The 17,619-nt window shown below is 37.6% G+C and overlaps 1 protein-coding gene across 1 annotated transcript in view; it reads right to left on the bottom strand.

Annotated features, from left to right (window-relative positions):
- The window catches only part of HPD (4-hydroxyphenylpyruvate dioxygenase), an 80,043-nt gene that overhangs the window by 20,426 nt on the left and 41,998 nt on the right, over positions 1 to 17,619 (bottom strand). Inside the window, exons 11-13 of the mRNA XM_053701751.1 lie at positions 8,919 to 8,990; positions 8,706 to 8,828; positions 3,099 to 3,215 (exon numbers count right to left, since the gene is read on the bottom strand). Coding sequence (XP_053557726.1) covers positions 3,099 to 3,215; positions 8,706 to 8,828; positions 8,919 to 8,990 — 312 coding nt within the window. The remainder of the gene's footprint in view (positions 1 to 3,098; positions 3,216 to 8,705; positions 8,829 to 8,918; positions 8,991 to 17,619) is intronic.

Here is a 17,619-nt window from a genome sequence, read left to right on the forward strand (position 1 = left end):
TGAATTTGTATTCTTGTCCAATCACATTTTACTATTACCTTTTTAAGTATGCATTCACCTGCATGACACCTATGGCTATGATTACGGCTGCGGGCCGAAACATGTAAGCCCTGGTGTCACGCTCACACACCTACTCTGTTTGTGCTGTTTCTATAGCCTGTTTGGCGTTTTAATCAAACCTAATAAAATTGGATTTTACTATACACTAAAGCTGGATCCTGCCTTCTTTGTGATTGTTCCTATAAAGCTAGCACTCATATAATGTTATATAATTCTGCACTATGTGCAGAATTATATAACATTATTTTTTAGGTTTACTGGCCCTTTAACTGTAATTTTCCTCTTACTCATTTACTGTACCCACACATATTATATACCGTTTTTCTTGCCATTAAATTGACTTTTTAAAGATACCATTATTTTCATCATATCTTATACTAAATTTATTACTATAAAAAAATGATGGAAAAAAACACACTTTTTCTAACTTTGACTCCCAAAATCTGTTACACATCTTCAACCACCAAAAAACACCCATGCTAAATAGTTTTTTACATTTTTTCCTGAGTTTAGAAATACCCAATGTTTACATGTTCTTTGCTTTTTTTGCAAGTTATAGGGCAATAAATACAAGTAGCACTTTGCTATTTCCAAACCATTTTTTTTTTTCAAAATTAGCGATAGTTACATTGGGACACTGATATCTGTCAGGAATCCCTAAATATCCCTTTACATGTATAGGCCGAAACATGTTAGCAGATACTGTGATTGTGGATGCTGCTTCGTGTACCTCTTGGATTATGTTTTTAACGTATTGTTAAATAAAGACTTTCTTTTACGAGATTGACTACTGTAACTCTTTGACACTATATATATATTTTAGTAGGCAACCCGAAGTATTGATCTAGGCCCATTTTGGTATATTTCATGCCATCATTTCACCACCAAATGCGATCAAATAAAAATAAATCGCTAACTTTTTCACAAACTTTAGGTTTCTTACTGAAATTATTTACAAACAGCTTGTGCAATGATGGCATAAATGGTTGCAAATGCTTCTCTGGGATCCCCTTTCTTCAGAAATAGCAGACATATATGGCTATACAGGCCCATTTATCAAAGGGCTTGCGGACCTGATCCGACACTGCGGATCAGGTCCGCAAGACCTCGCTAAATGCGGAGAGCAATACGCTCTCCGCATTTAACATTGCACCAGCAGCTCACAAGAGCTGCTGGTGCAACGCCGCCCCCTGCTGACTCGCGGCCACTCGGCCGCCAGCAGGGAGCTGTCAATCAACCCGATCGTATTCGATCGGGTTGATGTCTGGCGATTCCTGTCCGCCTGTTCAGAGCAGGCGGACAGGGTTACGGAGCAGCGGTCTTTAGACCGCTGCTTCATAAGTTGTGTTTCTGGCGAGTCTGAAGACTCGCCAGAAACACGGCCCTTCAAGCTCCATACGGAGCTTGATAAATGGGCCTGTTGGTGTTGCTTTTTGGTAATTAGAAGGGCATTAAATTCTGCTGTGCATCACACTTTTATTATGCCCAGCAGTGAAGGGGTTAATTAGGAAGCTTGTAGGGAGCTTCTAGGGTTAATTTTAACTTTAGTGTAGTGTAGTAGACAACCCAAAGTATTGATCGAGGCCCATTTTGATATATTTCATGCCACCATTTCACCGCCAAATGCGATCAAATAAAAAAAATATTGTTAACTTTTTCACTAACTTTAGGTTTCTCACTTACATTTTTTACAATTAGCTTGTGCAATTATGGCACAAATGGTTGTAAATACTTCTCTGGGATCCATTTGTTCAGAAATAGCAGACATATATGGCTTTGGCATTGCTTTTTGATCATTAGAAGGCAGCTAAATGTCGCTGCGCACCAAACTTGTATTATGCCCAGCAGAGAAGGGGTTAATTAGGTAGCTTGTAGGGTTAATTTTAGCTTTAGCATAAAGATTAGTCTCCCACCTGACACATCCCACCCCCTGATCCCTCCCTGACTCCTCACAAACAGCTCTATTCCCTCCCCCATCCCACAATTGTCACCGCCATCTTAAGTACTGGTAGAAAGTCTGCCGGTACTAAAATAAAAGCCTTTTTTTTTTAAAGCATTTTTCTAAAATAAATAAATAGTTTCTGCAGTGTAGGTTCCCCGCTAAACCCCCAACCTCCACGATCCCCCCCAAACAGCTCTTTTAACCTTCCCACTCTTCCTATTTGTGGCCAATTTAGGTACTGACAGCTTCCTGACAGTACCCAATTTCTTAACAAATTGGCTTTTTTTTAAAAAAAAAAAAATTTTAAATCCCATTTTTCCGTAGTGTAGCTGTCCCCCCTCAATATCTTACCCACTCCCAGATCCAATTCCCAACAACATTTCCCCTTTCCCTCCTCCCTCTCTCTCTCCCACCAATCGGACGGTCGCCTGCGCACGCACTCCCGCCCCCCCTCGCAAGCTCCCGTCCACCTTCCCTGAACAGTGGCCCAGTGTCGTCACCAGAACTTGTCTAGCGATGGGCCGGCAACCTGCCTCCCTGCAGCTGCTCCAACCCTCCAACGATCGGCTAAATCTGATGCTTCAATATCGAGGCATCACGGCAATACCTTGAAAGCGGCTGGAAGCGATCAGGATCGCTTCCAGACGCTTTAAACCCCTAGCGATGTACAGAGTACGTCATTGGTCTTTAACAACCAGTTTGTGTATGATGTACCCTGTACGACATGTGTCATTAAGGGATTAAAGGGACATAAAACCCAAAACATTTCTGTCATGATTCAGATAGAGAATACAATTTTAAACATTTCAATTTACTTCTATTATCTAATTTGCTTCATTCTTTAGATATCCTTTGTTGAAGAAATAGCAATGCACATGGGTGAACCAATCACACGAGGCATCTATTTGCAGCCACCAATCCGTAGCTAATGAGCATTAAAATATGCTTTTCAACTAAGGATACCAAGAGAATGAAGCAAATTAGGTAATAGAAGTGAATTGGAAAGTTTAAAATTACATGCTCTTTCTAAATTATGAAAGAAAAAAAAATGTGTTTCCCTTTCATGAAAAGAAATATAAAATAAAATTCTAAGTACCTGGTGATTGTGACGCTGTATAACCTCCAAAAACAGGGTTGGTCTATCCTGAACTGGTTTAGTGAAAATCTGCAGCAGGTAACCTTTTTCATCGAAATCAACTAAAATTTTCAGTTCCTAGAGGGAGGACAAAAAATGTTTCTTTATCATGGTGAAAAGTGTAACAAAGAATTTTATTTTTATAGATATTTTCTAGATGTTAAAACATCAGGGGCGCGATCCGATATGCAGCGTAGTTTGCGGCGCAAGCGAGGGAACCCCCGCCGCCCGCAGTTTCAGCTTGCAACTCGAGCTATCCTATATACGGCGTTGTCAGATGCTAAAGTGCCGTAAGTCGGATAAACCAGCGATGTCCAGAAATCTGCGTAAGTACAAATTTCTGGGAGTCGCCAGTGACTTACGGCACTTTAGAAACTGCCGGCGCCTACAAAACCTGACTAAAGTTATAAAATCACCCGCACTGTCTAACACACCTCCCAAACATAGCCCGACACGTATACCCCTCTATCCGCTATCCCCCCTCACTATCCTAACAATAAAAAATGTATTAACCCCTAAACCGCCGCTCCCGGACCCCGCCGCCACCTAATAAAGTTATTAACCCCTAAACCGCCGCTCCTGGACCCCGCCGCCAGCTATATTAAATCTATAACCCCCTAATGTGAGCCCCTACCCCGCCGCCATCTACCTTACCTACTCCCTAAAGTGAGCCCCTACCCCGCCGCCATCTATTTTAAAATTATTAATCCCTAATTTAATCCCCCTACCCCTCCGCCACCTATATTAAATTATTTAACCCCTAATCTAATCCCCCTACCCTGCCGCCACCTATATTAAATTAATTAACCCCTAATTTAACCCCCCTACCCCGCCGCCAGCTATATTAAATTATTTAACCCCTAAAATACTAAACTATCCCTACCACTAAACCTAAGTCTAACCCTGAAAAGGGCTTTTTGCGTGGCATTACCCCAAAGTAAACAGCTCTATTGCCAGCCCTTAAAAGGGCTTTTTGCGGGGCATGCCCCAAAGAATTCAGCTAGTTAATATAGTTATTATATTATATATATTAACTATATTAACCCTAATTATATTAGGGTTAATATAGTTAATATAGTTATTATATTATATATATATTAAGTATAATAACCCTATCTAACTCTAACATCCCTAACTAAACTCTTATTAAAATAAACCTAATATTAATATTATTAATTAAAATATTCCTATTTAAATCTAAATACTTGCCTATAAAATAAACCCTAAGATAGCTACAATATAATTAATAATTACATTGTAGCTATTTTAGGGTTTATATTTATTTTACAGGTAACTTGGTATTTATTTTAACTAGGTACAATAGCTATTAAATAGTTAATAACTAGTTAATAGCTACCTAGTTAAAATAATTACCAATTTACCTGTAAAATAAATCCTAACCTAAGTTACAAATACACCTACACTACCAATAAATTAAATAAACTACAAATATCTAACTAAAATACAATTAAATAAACTAAACTAAATTACAAAAACAAACACTAAATTACAAAAAATTTAAAAAAGATTACAAGATTTTTAAGCTAATTACACCTATTCTAAGCCCCCTAATAAAATAATAAAGCCCCCCAAAATAAAAAAATTCCCTGCCCTATTCTAAATTAAAAAAGTTAGCTCTTTTACCTTACCAGCCCTTAAAAGGGCCTTTTGCGGGGCATGCCCCTAAGAAAACTGCTCTTTTGCCTGAAAAAAAAACACAATACCACCCCCCAACATTACAACCCACCACCCACATACCCCTAATCTAACCCAAACCCCCCTTAAAAAAACCTAACACTACCCCCCTGAAGATCTCCCTACCTTGTATTCACCCCGTCGGGCAGAACTCTTCATCCGATCCAGGCGATGTCTTCAAGCAAGCTGCAGTGAAATCTTCTTCCATCCGGCGATGTCTTCAAGCAAGCGGCAGAGAGTCTTCTTCCATCCGGTGATGTCTTCAAGCAAAGCGGCATCTTCAATCTTCTTTCTTCGCTCCTCCGCCGCGGAGCATCCATCCGGCACGACGACTTCCCGATGAATGAGGTTCCTTTAAATGACGTCAGCCAATCGGATTGAACTTGAATCTGATTGGCTGATTCAATCAGCCAATCAGATTTTTCTACCTTAATTCCGATTGGCTGATAGAATCCTATCAGCCAATCGGAATTCGACGGAAGCCATCTTGGATGACGTCATTTAAAGGAACCTCATTCGTCGGGAAGTCGTCTTGCTGGATGGATGCTCCGCGGCGGAGGAGCGAAGAAAGAAGATTGAAGATGCCGCTTTGCTTGAAGACATCACCGGATGGAAGAAGACTCTCTGCCGCTTGCTTGAAGACATCGCCGGATGGAAGAAGACTTCACTGCAGCTTGCTTGAAGACATCGCCCGGATCGGATGAAGAGTTCTGCCCAGCGAGGTGAATATAAGGTAGGGAGATCTTCAGGGGGGTAGTGTTAGGTTTTTTTAAGGGGGGTTTTGGTTAGATTAGGGGTATGTGGGTGGTGGGTTGTAATGTTGGGGGGTGGTATTGTGTTTTTTTCAGGCAAAAGAGCAGTTTTTTGGGGGGCATGCCCCGCAAAAGGCCCTTTTAAGGGCTGGTAAGGTAAAAGAGCTAACTTTTTAAATTTAGAATAGGGCAGGGAATTTTTTTATTTTGGGGGGCTTTATTATTTTATTAGGGGCTTAGAATAGGTGTAATTAGCTTAAAAATCTTGTAATCTTTTTTTTATTTTTTGTAATTTAGTGTTTGTTTGTTTTTGTAATTTAGTTTACTTTATTTAATTGTATTTTAGTTAGATATTTGTAGTTTATTTAATTTATTGATAGTGTAGGTGTATTTGTAACTTAGGTTAGGATTTATTTTACAGGTAAATTGGTAATTATTTTAACTAGGTAGCTATTAAATAGTTATTAACTATTTAATAGCTATTGTACCTAGTTAAAATAAATACCAAGTTACCTGTAAAATAAATATAAACCCTAAAATAGCTACAATGTAATTATTAATTATATTGTAGCTATCTTAGGGTTTATTTTATAGGTAAGTATCTAGATTTAAATAGGAATATTTTAATTAATAATATTAATATTAGATTTATTTTAATAAGAGTTTAGTTAGGGATGTTAGAGTTAGATAGGGTTATTATACTTAATATATATATAATATAATAACTATATTAACTATATTAACCCTAATATAATTAGGGTTAATATAGTTAATATATATAATATAATAACTATATTAACTATATTAACCCTAATATAATTAGGGTTAATATAGTTAATATAGCTGGCGGCGGGGTAGGGGGATTAGATTAGGGGTTAATTAATTTAATATAGCTGGCGGCGGTGTAGGGGGATTAAATTAGGGGTTAATTAATTTAATATAGCTGGCGGCGGTGTAGGGGGATTAAATTAGGGGTTAATAATTTAAAATAGATGGCGGCGGTGTAAGGGGCTCACTTTAGGAGGTAGTTTAATGTAGTTGGAGGCAGGGTAAGGGGCTCACATTAGGGGGTTATACTTTTATTGTAGGTGGCGGCGGGGTCCGGGAGCGGCGGTTTAGGGGTTAATAACTTTATTAGGAATTGCGGCAGGGGATCGCGGTTGACAGGTAGATAGACATTGCGCATGCGTTAGGTGTTAGGTTTATTTTGTAGCTAGTTTAGGGAGTTACGGGGCTCCAATAGACTGCGTAAGGCTTACTACGGCTGCTTTTTGTGGTGAGGCGAAAATGGAGTAAGATTTCTCCATTTTCGCCACGTAAGTCCTAACGCTGTATATTGGATACCAAACTGCGCTGGTTTGGTATACCTGCCTATGGCCCAAAAAACTACGGGCGACGGCAGAAATATACGGGCGTAACTTCTAGGTTACGCCGTATATAGGATACCAAACCAGCGCAAAATTCAGCGTCGCCGGAATTTGCGGGCGACGCTGCATATCGGATCGGGCCCCAGCAGTCTAAATAAACTGTTGTGTAGAACAGCTTCAGAGTTGTTCAAGGAATGTTGTCTCCTAACAAGTTCTATCATCCCACCCACATCCTGAAAATCAATTGCTATGTTTCTGGTTCTAAAATCTGGATAATCTTATATTTCATAGCATCATGTTTAGTTGAGCTTGTCAATGTTATAGCAGTGACTTCTATCAACCAAAATAGGCCAACACCCAAGCGTTTATGCTGAAACTCTTATCATATTTCCATAAATGTAGATGTTAAAATCTATGCCAAACTCTAGACTGTGAAAATAGCTATGTCTTGCCTTGGTGATAAGTCAGTTTCCTCAAGGGTCATATAATACCAGATTCCTTTTAAATATAGTTATACAGGCCTCTAAATCAGGCACTCTTTCCTTACTCTGTCACTAGATACTGAAAAGGTATTTTACAGGATAGGATGTGGTTTTAAGAAGTTCTTTAGCAATAGATAATAAACAGTCACAGTCACGGGATCAGGGGGCTGGAAGAAGGTTCCTAGATACAAGGTAATCACAGAGGTAAGAAGTATATTAATATAACTGTGTTAGTTATGCAAAACTCGCGAATGGGTAATAAAGGGATTATCTATATTTTAAAACAATAACAATTCTATGGTAGACTGTCCCTTTAAGTACTGTGTACATGGTAACCCACAGGGGGTACAATAACACTACACACCTCAACAGTATAAAGCCTTTAGGGAGAAAGAAGAGGTTTGAAAGTTCTCATATTTTCAATGCAGGTGTTTATATTTTCAGGAAAATGGTATCTAGCAAAGGATTTTAAGAAATTAATTTAAATAGCATCTATGCCTTATGTAGCAGTGACCGTGTTCTAATAAGAGATCTATTTCTTTAAGGCTAACGTAACGTGTTCATGTCTTTCACTCACTGAATTATAGGGGACTGCCACCATGTTTGCAAAACATAATCCCTCTCACATGGAGGGACATATTGTCACTAGTTTAGTAGCAATTTGCTAACAACATAAGAATGATTTTGTTATCTCTTCCCACTGAGACCAAGACAAATGTAAGTGATTTAATGGCAATATTAGTAATGAAACATCTTGCTTTCCTTATACAAAATCAGCCAACGCGCATTTCATAAGGCAATACATTCAGAGCAATAACTACAGGGGTCTCAGAGGTGGCCACACATCTCTAGGGGCCCATATGACCCTGCATCAGTAGTGGCATTTCTACAGGAGGGCCTAATGAGGAAACTACCCCTGCATTATGTCTGGCAACTCTGTGTTTCCCATGTAAAATAGGGCTCACAGTTTTAGGAAAGTGTAATGATTTGCCTTTACAAAACAGTCACTACAGTGTTGCTGTACAGAAACACTTGCCACCATATTTGCACTGGAAGGTTGCACAAATGTTATATTTTCTGGCACACACTAAACAAAGGGGAAAGCTTACTCTTGTTTGGCTGCTGGATCTGCTTCGGTTTATTAGAAAGCTAGAAGATGCACTGTTGCAATAGGGGTCCCTCCATAGCCTTTCTCCTGGGCCCCAGTGAGGTCCAATTACACCCCTGACTAAGGTAGTGCCCATTATGATTATTTGACATAATTAAACTAACCTCCAGTTTGTCGACATTCTCCTTTACGTGGATCTTAGCAGATCTGAGGTTTTCTCTTAATGTTTGGTAATAGGTGGAGGGAACTGACATAAATTCCATTCCTCGCTCCTTTAGGTTGGAAATCTGTAAATTTAGGACATTTTTAAGATATCAGTGTTTCAAAATTTACACTCAGTAATTGTACTGTAATTGAGAAGGTTCTGTCAAACTCACAGCACAAATAATATCTGACGAATTCAGTGCAATGTGTTGAACTCCAGGCCCACCATTGTAATCAACATATTCCTAGGAGTGAAGATAAAAGCAAATAAAATAATTATTTACATATGCTAAAATTATAGGGACAGTAAAGGCAAGACAAAACTTTCATAATTCAGATAGCGCATGTGATTTTAAGCAACTTTCCAGTTTACTTCTGATATAAAATTTGCTTAATTTTCTTGGTATCCTTTGTTGAAAAGAATACCTAGCTAGGTTCTGGGGGCAGCAAAGCACTACTGGGAACTTACTGATGATTGGTGGCTGCACATATGTCTCTTGTCATTGGCTCATCTGATGTGTTCAAGTGTCTTCCAGTAGTGCATTGCCACTCCTTCAACAAAGGATACCAACAGAATGAAGCAAGTTTGATAATAAAAATAAATTTAAACGTTGTAAAATTGTATGCTCTGTCTGAATCATGAAAATTTATTTTTGACTTTACTGTCCCTTTAACATTTATTTTTTTCGGTTAAAGGGACAGTCTAGTCCAAAATAAACTTTCATGATTCAGATAGAGAATATAATTTGAAACAATTTTCCAATTTACTTTTATCACCAATTTTGCTTTGTTCTCTTGGTATTCTTAGTTGAAAGCTAAACATAGGAGGTTCATATGCTAATTTCTAAGCCCTTGAAGGCCGCCTCTTCACTTAGGGCATTTTGACAGTTTTTCACCACTAGAGGGTGTTAGTTTATGTGTGTCATATAGATAACACTGTGCTCACACACGTGAAGTTCCAGGGAGCCAGCTCTTATTGGCTAAAATGTATGCCTTTGATAAAGCAGGAAGCAAAACGTGCATCAGGCGTTTTGTGACTTGATTAGGTCCTGGCCAGGGGCCTTTGTTATTGTATTACAGTTATACTTGATTTGTTCTATATGTTTTACCCTATACTAGATGTTTTTGTAGTACCAGATTAGGACAGGAAAACCCAGTGTTTTAAAATAATTGGAGCCACACGTGAGATTAGCAGTTCGCCAATCCCTTTTTTGTGGTTCTCCTAAGGGGATATTATAGTCACCGGTAGACTATTTATTAGGGCTTTTTTTGTTTCGTGTTGCACTATATAATGGGGATAATTACCTCCTTTGAACCTTTCTGGTATTAGGCCTTCTATTTGACTGTATAGGTGTTCTCTGCGTAAATTGATACAATACTATGAATTGGACCTTTCATGTCCCTGTATATTATTTTTCTCTTTTTAAGTGTTTTTAATGTGGTTTTATATTTCTCTTTTTTATTATTTTTTTATATAATAAATGTTAAGTTTTAATCTTCCCTTTTTTTCCAATCATATTGTTGTGATGATTGAGAACCCCTCTCTTTCTTTTTGTGTCCTCTCTTTTGGACTAATCTTATTTTGTGTTCCTCCAGAGTGCTTAAGGGATGCTACTTTTTCTTTCCATTTTGTATTAAATTGTCAATTTCTGCATCTAGCACCACCTGTTTGGAGGGCTTTCGTCAGCCGTCCCATTCAGGGTATTTATTACACGTTATATATTCCTTATCTAATCTAAAATGCAAGTCTGTCAAATGAACTGAAATAAGGGGGCAGTTTGCAGAGGCTTAGATACAAGGTAGTCACAGAGGTAAAAAGTGTATTTATATAACTGTGTTGGTTATGCAAAACTAGGGAATGGGTAATAAAGGGGTTATCTATCTTTTTAAATAATAACAATTCTGGTGTAGACTGTCCCTTTAATCATCAGTGTGATAAAAAAATATGCAGCCAGGGTTTTAGGATTTTTTGTTATTACAAAGGACACAGTCACAATTAATTTAAATGAAAGAAGAAACATCTTCCATTCTTAGAGTCCAGTCAAATGACACAAGATTAAACAATGCTAGAACACCGAAACTGCCACACTTTCTGGCAAAACTAAAAGTACACAAAAGAGACCCTTTAATCTAAAGTGTCTAACATCTAAATTAAGGTTTATGACCCTCCAGATATCATATTACCACTAAAGAAAGGAACATTGCCCCCAACTTGGCTAAAATGGATGCTTGCGCATGAGACAGCTCACTAGAAAGAGGAGAGCTTCCTTTTTCAAATTATGCTTTTTATCACTCTTTAACTATCAGATTATATTCAACTTCAATTCAATAACTCATGGAATAACTCTGGAATTCCACTTTCTCTGTAATATTTCTGTATGAATATATTGTATATATAAACACTGTAGCCAAACTCTGCAAGTACTGTTTATTCAGTGTAAACTCTCAAACTGCATGATAACCTGTTGCCAATCTCTGCAAGTACTGATTAATCTGTGTTAACCTTCAAACTACTTGATATCCTGTTGTCTAACTCTGCAAGTACTGACTATTCAGTATTAACCCCCAAACTGCCTGATAACCTGTTGCCAAACTCTGCAAGGACTGACTACACAGTGTTAACCCTCAAACTACCTGATATCCTGTTGTCTAACTCTGCAAGTACTGACTATTCAGTATTAACTTTCAAACTGCCTGATAACCTGTTGCTAAACTCTGCAAGGACTGACTACACAGTGTTAACCCTCAAATTGCCTGATAACAAGTTACCTACTCCTGCATTATTAACTGTTTCTTGTTTTACCCTTCCTCTGTCTGAGTATAAGTGGACTATCCCTGCTCTCCTGATTCTGTGGAAGACATTTCCTGAAACCAGTTCCTTACTCAGAAGTCTATTTGGCTGATATCTTGAATTACTTTGGACTCAGGCTAGCTCTGCTCCATATCGTGAGTACATTGTTTTTTAGAGGTTGTCGTGGGGTCACGTCCTGGATTAAACTCAGAGTTCAAGGGTGTTGTTTAAGTTCACCCTAGCATTTGGGTCTTCTTCTGGACATTTCCTAACCTGACACAGTAATGTTAAAATTGTGCTCCACTCGTAATCTAGCCCATAGTGTGTCACATGGTGATATGGATTTCCTGATTTTGTGTGGATTTAGTTACTATGTATTTTATGACATGTTACTTTTTCACTTCTGCTGATGCCAATGAGAGAAATATATATATACAGTATATATATGGTTAGGCTTGTGAAGTCTGCAATGTAAACTTCCAATTTCCAGAACTGGAAAACCAAAATATTACAGAAAAAGGGGAAGGGGGTAAATAATTAAAGTATGTTGCAATTTGTGTTACTATGTATAGTTAAACATTTTATATTACATTTTATATTACAATCTTAATGTGCTTTATTTTTGGTGGCTACTAAACATAGCTGACTCATTTATATTTTTATCCTCCATTGTGGTTCCAGAAAATAAAACTAAGCTTCCAGAATATATTGAATCAACTGGATTTACTCTGTGATCCATATGACTAATGATGCTAGGGAAAGCCTTGACCTTTTTTATCTTGTGCTATACTTTTATTACTGGCTTCTCATCATGATTTTAGCTGTGCAAAATAACCATGTGTATGTGAAAACAAAAATTATTCAATTAAATGTATCCTATATTATATATATACAAAGAAAGAGTGCGCTACAAAGCCAACTACAAATGATATAAAGCCACTATGGTGTGTACTATGAATAATTTTTTACCTTTTTACTGCCACCTAATTAATATTCCTCTTAGGTATAAAAATGGCAATATTCTTGCTAAATATTTGTCATAAAAATATTTATTTTTTTAAAAACAATGTAAAAATAACCGTTCATAAATTAAAAACTATATATTGTGGTGCCCCTCTTAATCGTACTATCATGCAGATATATCATAAGTTTTAAAATGGTATCAAAATTCATCTGACATTTGTAAGCTTATCAACTTTCTAAATATTGCAAATTCATATGTATTATGTACATTTTAGAGATCCTTAATATGGTTCCGTAGTTTACACCAACAATCTCTTGTTGGATAAGAAATTTCTTGCTTGCACAACACAGGACTGGTCTTGATAAAAGCTTTACAGCTGAAACACGTTGATGAGCAACCAGTCCTGTGTTGTGCAAGCAAGAAATTTCTTATCCAAAAAGAGATTGTTGGTGTAAACTACGGAACAATATTAAGGATCTCAAAGGTTCTTATATCAAGATGTCTTCTATATACTACTATTTGAAGACTCATGAGCGCTCTGAGAAAAAGAACTTTCCATTTTAAGTTTGTGAAAATGAAAAAAATCGAAGTCCTTTCATTCCAGAGATTCTACTACAATTTGCCGGTAATCTGACGTCCCCATTGGTAGAGTACCAAACACGTAACCAAGACACGTCAAAGATCTGAGTTGGCAGAGAGAATGCTGAATTACACCAGACACGTCAGTCACACAGAGAGGGCAAGGTCAGAGAAAGCTAAGAATTACCAACAGGCTTTTGAATTCTGGTGAGTAGATTCTCTCCTTTGGAGCCCAGTACAGAACATAAAGTGGAAAACGGAGGACATACCAACTTACACAACTAAACAGAACTATATGAACTCTTTTTCAACACCATAGTAAAGCCGTGTAAAATAACAGAGACACTACTATTAAAATAAAGGGGCAGTCTTTACTATACTATATTAACATATATGGTTTCTATAAAAACAACAGATGCCTGTATAAATAGAATGGACCGTTCAATACACACACCAAAGAGTAACCATCATATTGTTAGAGTACAATCAAGTTAATGTTCCTTTTTACCTGCACATCTTATTAATATATTTTGATTATGTATTTGATATATGATTCTATCATGAATTAATAATACATATGAATTTGCAACATTTATGAAGTTGATAAGCTTAGAAATATCAGATGAATTTTGATACCATTATGAACGTATGATATATCTGCATGATAGTATGATTAAGAGGTGCACCTCAATATATAGTTTTTAATTTATGAACTGTTGTTTTTACATTGTTTTTAAAAAAAATATATTTTTATGACAAATATTTAGCAAGAATATTGCCATTTTTATACCTAAGAGGAATATTAATTAGGTGGCAGTAAAAAAGTAAAAAAATATTCATAGTATACACCATAGTGGCTTTATATCATTTGTAGTTGGCTTTGTAGCGCACTCTTTCTTTGTATAGATTTTTATGTATTGTGAGGGGATAATTCTCATTTAAGAGTTTGCTAACTACTTTCAATTATTTTGTTTTATCATCATATCCTATATTATAAAAGGCCAAGTTCGATGCAGTCATGCGCAGTAGAGACTGCGCGAGGACAAACATACCTGGCCTTAAGATAGCTTCAGGAAGCTCCAGCACTCTCAGAGCTGGAGTTCCTGAATTCCAGGCATCTGCCACATATGGAGCCGGAGCGCGATCGGTGCTCCGCCTCCATATGAGGGCAGATGCCTGATCGTTGGTGCTGGCGGGAGTTGTGGGCGGGAGGCGAGTGGTGGTGGGAGCTCAGCAGCGGAGGATGGGAAGGAAGGGGAGGGAGTTGGAGGCCCCTACTCTACAGAATTTGTTTTTTTAAAGAAACAGGGAGGGATGGGGCAGCTACAGCGGTTAGAGAACTGTTTGGGGGGGGGGATCAGGGAGGTTGGAGGGTTAGGGGGATCCTACACTGCAGAAAAATAAAGAGATAGAGGGATAGATGGATAGAGATAGAGGGATAGATGATAGAGATAGAGGGATAGGATAGAGGGATAGAGATATAGGGATAGAGATAGAGGGATAGAGATAAAGGCATAGTGATAGAGATAGAGGGATAGAGATAGATGGATAGAGGGATAGGGATAGATAGATAGATAGATAGATAGATAGATAGAGGGATAGAGATAGATGGATAGAGGAAAAAGGATAGAGGGATAGGGATATAGATAGATGGATATGGATAGAGGGATAGGGATAGATGGATAGAGGGATAGGGATAGAGGGAATGGAATAGAGGGATAGAGATAAAGGGATAGATGGATAGAGGGATAGGGATAGATGGGTAGAGGGATAGAGATAGAGGGATAGAGATAGAGGGATAGAGATAGAGGGATAGGGATAGATGTATAGGGATAGATGTATAGGGATAGATGGATAGAGGGTTAGGGATAGAGATAGAGGGATAGGGATAGAGGGATAGGGATAGATGTATAGGGATAGATGTATAGGGATAGATGGATAGAGGGTTAGGGATAGAGATAGAGGGATAGGGATAGAGGGATAGGGATAGAGATAGATAGGTAGATAGATAGATAGATAGATAGATAGATAGATAGATAGAGATAAAGGGATAGAGATAGAGGGATAGGGATAGATGGATAGAGGAATAGGTGGATAGAGGGATAGGGATAGATGGATAGAGGAATAGAGATAGATGGATAGCGGGATAGGTATATTTCTTACCTTAAACATTTTGGCCCGTGTACACAGACTTTAACACTAGTATTTTTATACTTTATTGTGTAACTTTACGAGAGATCCAATTTTATTTCTTATTTATGTTTGTTTCTTTATTAAAGGGAAATGAAACCCACATTTTTTCTTTCATGATTTATACAGAGCATGCCATTTTATCTAACTTTTAAATGTAATTTTATTATATAATTTGCCTTATTCTCTTGATATCCTTTGCTTAAAAGTATATATTGGCTCACCCATGTGCACTGCTGTTTCTTCAACAAAGGATATCTAAAGCAGTGATTTGCAACCTTTTTTTGCCGTGGCACACTTTTTTACATTAAAAAATCCTGTGGCACACCACCATCCCAAAATTTTACAAAATCACACATTGTAGCCTAATACACACACTGTACTGTGCTGTCATGCCATGCCTCCTACAAACTATACATGACATATTGACATTCATTCACAAAAAATCATAATGATTGTCTGTGAATGAATGTCAATGTCAAGGTTGTAAATGATGCCTGATGAGCCGGTCACATACCTCCCAATATTTCAAAATTTGAAAGAGGGACACCCCCTCACTGTTGTCAGTCTGCCGCGGCACACCTGAGGATCTCTCACGGCACACTAGTGTGCCACGGCACACTGGTTGAAAAGCACTGATCTAAAGAATGAAGCAAATTAGATAATAGACTTAAATTGCAATAGGATTTAAAATAGTATTCTCTATCTGAATCATGAAAGAAACCATTTGGGTTTAATTTCCCTTTAAGTAAACTGAAGTATGCAAGTTATATTTTTGCTGGTGGCTTACATGGTCACCTGTGCATTTAAAGCAAAATCCAGTTTTCAGACTGATTCTTGCATTTTACTTTTAATAATAACTATTACATTACACTCAGCTAGATTACGAGTTATGTGCGCTATAGGGACATTACCGAACGCAATAAAAGTTGCATTATTTAACCCCCTATAGCTCAGCCATTACAAGTTTTTCAAAACCCGGCTTGTGCGTGCAGTATGGTGCTTTTGAGCTCCATACCGCCCAAAAAACAAGCGCTGTTTTGCCTTGCTCATGCACGCTTTCCCCATAGACATCAATGGGTACAGTGGGTTAGAAAAAAGTCCAACACCTGCGATCGCAGAAAGAAAAGCTCTGTAACGCAGCCCCATTGATGTCTATAGGGAATAAAAATAATCTGCCGCTCCCAATATCGCTGCCACTATACTAAAGTTATTAACCCCATATTCCCCTGCACCCCAACATCGCCCACACTATAATAAATCTATTAACCCCTATTCCGCCGTTCCCCGACATCCCCACAACTAAATAAACCCCTAAACCTCTGGCCTCCCACATCACTACCACTAAATAAATCTATTAACCCCCAAACCCGCCAGCCCCCCACATCGCAAACATCTATATTAAACTATTAAACCCTAACCCTAAACCTAACCATAACCCTAACACCCCCTAACTTTAACATAATTACAATAGAGCTAAATTAAAGTTATAATTATTAACTAAATAATACCTAGTTAAAACTAAATACCTGTGAGATAAAACCTAAGATAGCTACAATATAACTAATAGTTATATTGTAGCTAGCTTAGGTTACATTTTTATTTCACAGGTAAGTTTGTATTTATTTTAACTAGGTAGACTAGTTAGTAAATAGTTATTAACTATTTACTAACTACCTAGTTAAAATAAATACAAACTTACCTGTGAAATAAATCCTAAGCTACCTTACACTAAAAACTAAAATTACAAAAAATCAAAAACACTAAAATCACAACAAAAAAAAACTACCTTTACAAAAAAACAAAAATGAAATTATCCAAAATAAATAAATATTATTCCTATTCTAGTACCCTTTAAAAAAACAACAACAAAAAAAACAAAATAAAAAAGCCTAATCTAGAATAAACTACCAAGGGTCCTTAAAAGGGCCTTTTGTAGGGCATTGCCCTAAAGTTAACAGCTATGTTTGCTACAAAACAAAACAAACACCCCCTAACAGTATACAAACCCCCACCCACCAAACTACCAAGGGCTCTTAAAGGGCCTTTTGTAGGGCACTGCCTAAAGTTAACAGCTCTTTTGCTACAAAACAAACACCCCCTAACAGTAAACAAACCCCCAGCCCCCAAACTACCAAGGGCCCTTAAAAGGGCCTTTTGGGGGCCCTTAAAAAGGCCTTTTGTAGGGCCTTGCACTAAAGTTAACAGCTCTTTTGCTACAAAGTAAAACCGAATCTACCCATTGCCCTGAAAAGGGTATTTGTATGGTCATTGCCCTTAAAAGGGCATTTACTGTATCTCTTTTGCTGCCCAAGCCGTAATCTAAAAATAAAAACCCACCCTAAAACGG

The sequence above is a fragment of the Bombina bombina genome, chromosome 2, assembly GCF_027579735.1.
Source record: "Bombina bombina isolate aBomBom1 chromosome 2, aBomBom1.pri, whole genome shotgun sequence".
In the NCBI taxonomy this organism is placed as follows: Eukaryota; Metazoa; Chordata; class Amphibia; order Anura; family Bombinatoridae; genus Bombina; species Bombina bombina.